Source organism: Populus alba, chromosome 12, assembly GCF_005239225.2.
Source record: "Populus alba chromosome 12, ASM523922v2, whole genome shotgun sequence".
Classification (NCBI taxonomy): domain Eukaryota; kingdom Viridiplantae; phylum Streptophyta; class Magnoliopsida; order Malpighiales; family Salicaceae; genus Populus; species Populus alba.
This window is the reverse complement of record NC_133295.1, coordinates 4186975-4194833: the sequence shown is the minus strand read 5'-3', so window position 1 is coordinate 4194833 and position 7859 is coordinate 4186975. Positions and strand designations below refer to the sequence as shown.

The 7859-nt window shown below is 32.5% G+C and overlaps 2 protein-coding genes across 2 annotated transcripts; both read left to right on the top strand.

Annotated features, from left to right (window-relative positions):
- Positions 1-492: 492 nt before the first annotated feature.
- LOC118044307 (peroxidase 3) lies at positions 493-2010 on the top strand. Its single transcript, XM_035052556.2, has 4 exons — positions 493-791; positions 960-1151; positions 1240-1405; positions 1508-2010. Exons 1-4 carry the CDS (start codon positions 585-587, stop codon positions 1912-1914), a joined length of 972 nt encoding a protein of 323 aa, XP_034908447.1. The 5' UTR covers positions 493-584; the 3' UTR covers positions 1915-2010.
- Positions 2011-3800: 1790 nt separating this feature from the next.
- LOC118044310 (uncharacterized) lies at positions 3801-6537 on the top strand. Its single transcript, XM_035052560.2, has 4 exons — positions 3801-4162; positions 4253-4335; positions 6041-6096; positions 6188-6537. The coding sequence occupies exons 1-4, from the start codon at positions 3991-3993 to the stop codon at positions 6264-6266; spliced, it is 390 nt and encodes a 129-aa protein (XP_034908451.1). The 5' UTR covers positions 3801-3990; the 3' UTR covers positions 6267-6537.
- Positions 6538-7859: the final 1322 nt, after the last annotated feature.

Below are 7859 nucleotides of genomic sequence, written 5' to 3'. Positions count from 1 at the left end.
AAATTTAAAAAAATCAAGGGTTTTTTAAAATTAATTTCTCAGTTACCCATAATTTATTTTAATCATATTAATTAAATAAATTCCCAACATATACTATAGTAAAAAATAATGTGATGTAAACTGTTTCAATTGTTAATTAAGTACACGAAATGCTGCATTCATCTGTACCTAATGTTTGTTGGAAAAGGTTATGATTGATAAAATATTGAAACTCAATATCATTATTTGTTAATTTGACATGGGAAAGCGAGGCGCTTAATTTATCAGAATAATGTACGCCTAAGGTCATCGTTATCACAACATGGATCATCAATTGAGCTAGCTATGCAGCAAGGTTGGTTGTTTACTCAGGATATTCATAAACTAATCTAGGTTCTATTTGTTTTTTAGGTATTGAACAGATAGTATAATGCATTGCTTATCTGGATTCAGATAGGTAAGATTCGTTTTACTAGTATAAAAGGGAGAGTGTGGTTTATTTTTCTATTGCATTGCAGCCAGAGAGATTACACTCAGAATCATATACTTCTTCGAAGAAATTGGTCTGAGAATTGTTTGTAGTTCACTCTAGGTCTAAGATTAATATGAAGATTGCTTTTGTTTTAGCTTGTGTAGCAGTCTTGACAGTTGCTGGGGTTTGTCAGGCTGGTAATTTGAGGAAGAACTTCTACAGGACCTCTTGCCCTGCAGCTGAGAGCATCGTCAAAAACATCACTGAAACACGTGTTGCAAGCAACCCCAACTTACCTGCAAAGTTGCTGAGAATGCATTTTCATGACTGCTTCGTGAGGGTAAGCAATGCTTAAATATTCATCCTGCTGTTAGAAAAATAGCATCTGTAGCTTTGTCCATGCGTGGATATTGGTTGCTTGAAAATAAAAGAAGAACACCATGTAGTATCGCCACATTTTGTAATTCTAATGCATATATCTAGCTAACTCGGAATTAAACTCCTGCAGGGTTGCGATGGCTCCGTTTTAATAAACTCGACAGCAAATAGCACAGCGGAGAGGGATGCAATTCCAAATCTATCTTTGACAGGGTTCGATGTTATTGATGAGATAAAAACGGAGCTAGAGAACAGATGTGCCGGAAAAGTATCCTGTGCTGACATTTTGGCCTTGGCTACCAGGGATGCGGTCTCAGTCCAGGTAAATATTATCGCAAATAAACATTCTTAATCTCAACCCTAATGATCATGCATGTAACCACAGCGAACATATTCGATTCTTCCTGCAGTTCAACAAATCAATATGGGAAGTGCTTACTGGTAGAAGAGATGGTAATGTGTCACTAGCTTCGGAGGTCCTGGCACACATTCCTTCCCCGTTCTTAAACTTTTCCAGCCTCGTTCAAAGCTTCAAGAGCAAGGGTCTAACAGTTCATGATCTCGTTGTACTATCAGGTATACATACATATTATACTCAAGAAAGTAATGGCACATTCTTCTCAAGGGTTATATAATTGAGCAGAAACTCTTATCACTCTTGAATCATACTGTATGTAGGTGCACATACCATTGGTGTTGGCCACTGCAACCTGTTCAGCAACCGGCTCTACAACTTCTCAGGAAAAGGAGACCAGGATCCTTCTCTGAACTCAACATACGCTGCTTTCTTAAAGACCAAATGCCAAAGTCTTAGCGACAGAACCACCACAGTAGAGATGGACCCCGGCAGCTCTCAGAACTTCGATGCTTCTTACTTTGTTATCCTTCAACAGCAAAAGGGTCTCTTCCAATCTGACGCAGCCCTTCTAACAGACAAAAAATCGAAAAAGATTGTTGGAGAGTTGCTTGAATTGACTGATTTTCTCAAAGAATTCTCCCAGTCAATGAAAAGAATGGGAGCAATCGGGGTTCTTACGGGCAACTCAGGGGAGATCAGAAAGAAGTGCGGCGTTATCAATTCCTGAAGCCATCTTCTTTTTGTTTAGTTTGTGTTTTTCATGTTCTAGCACTCCTTTTGATTCTGGCATTAATTAATAAGCTTGTCGCTTAATTAGTCGTAATGATCCTTCTATTTATCAGTCGGCGATGTTTTGTAATTTGTTTTATGAAAGTAAAATAAATAAATAAATAAAGGTGTTCAGATTCGAATACCTTTCAATTCAATTGTAGCAAATCAAGGCATTGAAAAAAATACCTACTTTTTATATATATATAATAATTATTAATAATTATTATTATTTTTTTCTCGCAACCAACCCATTTGACTAGCTAATTTTCAGAGCATCTTCCATCTTCTTAAACATCTAAATTCCAAATTTGTTAACTATAATAATACATTCCCCGGAGTATCATCAGTACATATGAGGAGTATGATTCAATGGACTGATATCATCAGCACATGATTCACTTAAAAGAATATTACCAAAACCTATAGTAAGTGGGAAAAATACCATAGCATAACAGAGCGCGGATTGTAATAGGAAATTGATTATTTTTCTCTTCAACAAATGACAAAGATAATAGATAAAATGGCTTCTTCCATGTAATCTATTTGTTATTTTAATTTTATTTTTCAATTTTATTTTTTGATATTTAATTTATTAAAATTTGGGCTTCGTGTTTTTTCATGTTTGATGCTTCCTATCAAATGGTCCAAGTCACGAGTTTTATAAGCTAATATGAATTTATATCGATTATTTTTTACTTTTTTTTTTTTTTTCATTATTCAAAGTTGATATTTTTTTTTTAAATATGCTTCTTAGTTTGCTTTTTTTTTTTTTTTTATAGAGTTATTTTAATTTCATGACATGGCTCATAAGTTTGACAAGCTAATCCTGATGGGCTCATACCTTTTTTTGTTTTAAATTATTGTTTTTTTTTATTGAATTCTTTTGTATGATGGATTTTTTTTTAATTTTTTTTTTAATATTTAATTTATTGATAATTAAATTTAATAATATTTTTTGTTTCCGATCAAATTATGGTTTGGGACACAAGTTTAATAGGCTAGAAAAGGTTGGCATCAATTTTTTTCTTGGAGTTGTTTTTTTTCCATCTCATAATTCAACATTGATTTTTTCCTTTTTAAATTAGATTTCATGATTTTTTTTTTTTATTTTATCAGGTTATCTTGGTCTTATAAAATGATTCGTGAATTGGGTGTGTTAACTTAGAAGGGCTCAAGCATTTTTTTTCTTACAATTGCTATTTTCTTATTTTCTTGTATTTTTTTTAATTTTATCATTCAATATTTGATTAATTGAAAATTAGACCTTAAGGTTTTTTTAAATTTATTGCTTCGAGTCAATGACTCAGGTCACGAGCTTAATGGTTAATATGGGTTTGCATCGTTTTTTTTGCTTATTTTTTTATTTTTATCATTTAATATTGATTTTTTAAAAAAAAACACAATTGTGTTAACTAAGTATTATTTTTAAAAACTTTTATTTATTTGACCCACAAAATAACTAGCATACAATGAATTAAGTGACATGTTATTTATAGCTTGGATAAAAATATTATTATTATTATATTTTAAAAAAATATCATTATTATCATGGTTGATGATGGGGACTATAATGGTGAAGATAATTAAAAAAAAGAAGGAAAATCTAATTCTCAATCTGATTTTTAATCCTATCTACGTTCATGAAAATGAAACCATACCCAACGTTTATTTTCATTTCTATAATCCATTCTCATTTTTACTTTATTCTATTTTAACTAAATACATATAAAATAAAAATAAATGTTTTTTTTTTCAGATTCATTATTTTCATTTATTGCCACCAAACACTCCATCCATAATCCTTAAATTATTGCTATTTATAAATTGTGAAGTAATTAAAAAACTCGTGCTCCCCACTTGGCAACTCTGGCTCTCTCATCGCAATCCAACGGCCCAAAACGCAAATCACAAAAGACATTGGAAAAATAAGAAGAAGAAAGAAAACCAAAAACCTTGGCTGTTAAGGAAAATCAGAGAAAAAACAGAACAAGCAGCAAGCAGTCCTTGGAAAGAAAATCGAAGACAAAAGAAAATGGCGTTGCAATGGATGATACTGACATACCTAGTGGCAGCAGAGGCAGTAATAGCGGTACTCTTAACACTACCGTCGCCAAAGCTATTGAAGTACCGATTGGTTTCTCTCATCTCTCTCCTTCTCCAGCCGGCTCTCTTTGTTGTCCCTTTTGCCGGATTCCAGCTCCTGGGTTTGTTTTTGTCTTCTTTTATTTTTACTCCTTTTGTTCTCTTTTGGGCTTTAGAAATTCTGGGTTTGATTTTGTTCTTCTTGTGAACAGATATATATTGGAAAATGGAGCATCGATTAATGTGCACTGGTGAGACCTGCACCGCTGCTGAAAGAGATCGTTATGAGAAATCTGTAAGTTGATTTCATCTGATTTGCTGATTTGTTCACCTTTTTTTTTTTTTTTTTTTTTTTTTGCCGTGTAAGAGATTTGTTATTGGTTTTTGGCAATTTTTAATTATTACTAAGCGTTATCGAAGAAATGTTGGATTCCTTCACAGAAATTAAATAAAATTAATTGAAACTGGGATTAGGGTCCGGAAAAATTACATTTTTATTCTCCTTATATATATATATATATTTAGAGAGAGAGAGAGGCTGTCGTGATTTGTTTTGTAATCTCAACTTGCTAAGAATCTGATGGGATCTTTGGTGGCCAGGGATGTAGTGTTTTATGTTATGGTTATGAAATGTTGAGATGTGATTTTGTTTTGCTTATTGCTTTCTTGAAGCGTTGTTGGATGCTATTCATGACCCTTGTTATTGCCTCTGAAGTTTTGTGTATATGCAAGCTTACCCCATTGGGTTCTTGCTTATTTTCTTACAGTCTTTTGCTGATATTTCATTGTAACCTCACTTGAGCAGTTAACTGAGTCATTAAAAGACATGCTAAATTATAAAAACAGAAGAAAAGGTGTTATTGGGATAAAAAGTGGTTTAGCTGTTTGTCGTTTGTGTATGTAAAGCGTTTGCTTGAATTTAGATTATTACTTCTAGCATCATGAATGTCCAAACAGCATGATTGTCATTAACCTGTTTGAAAGGTGGGAAATTGAAGAGGTGAGGTGCTAATGTGAAACATTGAATGCAAAAAAGAGGTATTCCCTGGGAATATGTCTGCAGTTGGTAGATGCCACTGGATCTGGAAGGGCAGAATTGAGCCAGTAATCTCTGTTATTCAGGACTCCTTGGATGTGAGTCCGGTGGTGAGGAGCAGGGTTACAGTTATTGTAGTTTTATTTAGTTTGCATTAACACATAACAAGAAGCTAGATTCTGCATGAGTATTGTTGTCGATGCAGTTAGTTTAAGAAGAAATGACTCCATTAATAACAACTAGATCCTTACACAATGATAATTATTCCATTTCCAGTAGATTCTGTTCTGTAGATGCTGGATTTTCTGTTCCACAATAACATATGAACTTCTGTTGCATGCTCCAATATTTTAGCAAGTTATCAATTCCATGTAAGCATAGCAAGTAATGCACACGCTAGCAGGTACCTGTAAAACATGCACACAACATGCATCACCTCTCTGAGTAGTGGTATATACCTAATTTTTGAATTTCTGGTGGATTGCTAAATTAAATATAAAAAAAACTCAAGGTTTATACCCCATAATTATTTTTCAAAAGAATATGCTAGTAGTTATTTCCATTACTTCTGTTAGACATGAACAAATGTATTAGAACAAATCATTTAATTTCTTACAGCTGTTGTAATGTTTGTTGTGCATGGAGATGGTTCCCTTTTTAACTGTCGAAAATCACTTGAAGCTGAAATTTCTAGTATGAAGATTGATCATTTGAAATGGAACGAGTAAACAAACGCTATCTCCAGTCCCTGACTAGAACCGTGTCTCATAAATTTACTTAGATTGATAGATTAAGCACTGGGAGGTATATTACGTTGAATATTCTGAAAACTACCAGTTCAAGCAGGGAAATGCATCTCATGAGGCTATATGTTAGAAGAATGTATTTGAATTAAAGTTGTGAACTGCTATTGTTTATTATCATTAGAATCTACACAAACTTACCATTGAAGTCTGCTGTGCAGATCTACAAAGCTCAAAGGAATGTCATTCTTTGCATTTCAGCATGCCTTCTCTACTGGTATATGTCTGGTTTGGAAGCTTTTGAAAATGCTTGATTTATTTATTTGCAATTCTGCCACGTGCCATTAAATATTTATATGTGCCTGCAGGTGTGTTTATCGTGTATGCAAATTTTACAAGGAGATTCAGAGCTTGGAGGAAGTAGAGAAGAGGTACAAGGACCAGTAGTCTTTCCTCACCTATCCCCATTTCATAACTAGGGGCTGAGAAGTAGTAGTTCTGTGTTTTGTATCGAATATGGACATTACGACTAGATATGTTGTCATGTTTCAAATACGAGTATCATGTATTTGCAAGTTTATCTTCTGTGCCTGTTGCCTGTATTTCTCCTTTTATTAGGCTGTTGCATTTTTCTCATACCTATGGAGAGTACAGTATGAACACTGCTGTTTGGAAAACTAAACTTTACTATTTTCTATAGTATTTTTGTTTTAATCTACCAGACATGTGTTCTTTTTGGTTTTACATTCTCCTCTTGTCAAGTCAGGCAAATGAGTTCCTCCTCTTCTTCCTCAGCTTTTGGAAAGGTTCGACACCTTCGAAATCCCCCGCCCCTGCCCCACCCTGGAAAAAAAGAAAACAGATAAGAAAAGCTTGATGACTCGAAGTTTATGTGAGTTAGTTGGGTAAACACTCTCTGTGTGGCATTAAGCAGCTGTAATGCAGGTGTTATTGTTCTATTTAAGTTTTCTGCTGGATAAGTCTGTCTCTAGATTCTAAATTCCTAATCAACATGAATATGGAATGAATCATAGAGTGCATACTAGGAAGTTTATAGGACTGCTCTGCGGATCAAATAACAAAAAATGTTTGTCATTGTAACACGGTAGAGTCTGTTTGATATATTTTGTTTTGTTTTTTAAAATAATATATTATTTTATTTTTTATTTTTATATCAATATATTAAAATGATACAAAAATATTTTAAAAATATAAAATACAAAAAAATAAATTTTATGTAAATAACGTTTTGAATACCCCCAATACATCCTCTAATTTACTTGATGAGTTTATGAGTTCAGACTCTTTTTATGGGGAACTTGGAGTTGTCAAATTAGCAATTGCATGAATTTTAAGAAATCTTGGAACAATGATTATGAAGAAGCAATGCCAGTGAGCAGTGCCAAGGTCTTTTAATTTTTTTGAAATGTCAGTTCTATTTTATAATTTCAAGAAATGACCAAATGGGTCCTTTTTTTTTTTAATAATATATCAAATAAAAACCAAATTTTATGATTTTAAATTAATATGTTAATGTCCATTTAGTCTACATAAACAAGCTTACACCTAGAAATTATTTTGTAATATGAACCTATCATTTTAATTGTTACATAAACAAGCTTATTCCTCCACATTTAAAAAAAACAAAAAATTTGTTTGAATCAAGAAGTTCATCAATAAACTATCCTGGTTACTAACATTGTTAATTCAGTTACCATGTACCGCAATAATAATGGAGTTATTGCATAAATAAATGAATCAAGATCTCATTAATGATCCAAACAAGTACCTAAACAATTCTATTTGATTTTATAAAACAATGAAATGAAAGATGTAAAGATAGAATAATCATCAATCGAAGAGAATTTAGAATATCTTCTTACTAAGTCATTATCTATGTCGAAACATTAATGCTGCATGAAGTAATATGGTATTAGATACATGATCGATTGATTTTAGTGCAAGTAAGAGATTGTTAAATCAATATATCATGTAGTCAATCGGTTGATTATATATGATATTATTATATTAATATAAATA

What these genes read in the sequence shown, in the direction of transcription:
- LOC118044307 (XM_035052556.2), top strand. Translation starts at nt 585, where the DNA reads ATGAAGATTGCTTTTGTTTTAGCTTGTGTAGCAGTCTTGACAGTTGCT. An exon ending in TTCATGACTGCTTCGTGAGG is followed by an intron (nt 792 to 959) that starts GTAAGCAATGCT and finishes AAACTCCTGCAG; the next exon opens with GGTTGCGATGGCTCCGTTTT. An exon ending in GGGATGCGGTCTCAGTCCAG is followed by an intron (nt 1,152 to 1,239) that starts GTAAATATTATC and finishes TTCTTCCTGCAG; the next exon opens with TTCAACAAATCAATATGGGA.
- LOC118044310 (XM_035052560.2), top strand. Translation starts at nt 3,991, where the DNA reads ATGGCGTTGCAATGGATGATACTGACATACCTAGTGGCAGCAGAGGCA. An exon ending in GAGATCGTTATGAGAAATCT is followed by an intron (nt 4,336 to 6,040) that starts GTAAGTTGATTT and finishes TCTGCTGTGCAG; the next exon opens with ATCTACAAAGCTCAAAGGAA. An exon ending in TCAGCATGCCTTCTCTACTG is followed by an intron (nt 6,097 to 6,187) that starts GTATATGTCTGG and finishes ATGTGCCTGCAG; the next exon opens with GTGTGTTTATCGTGTATGCA.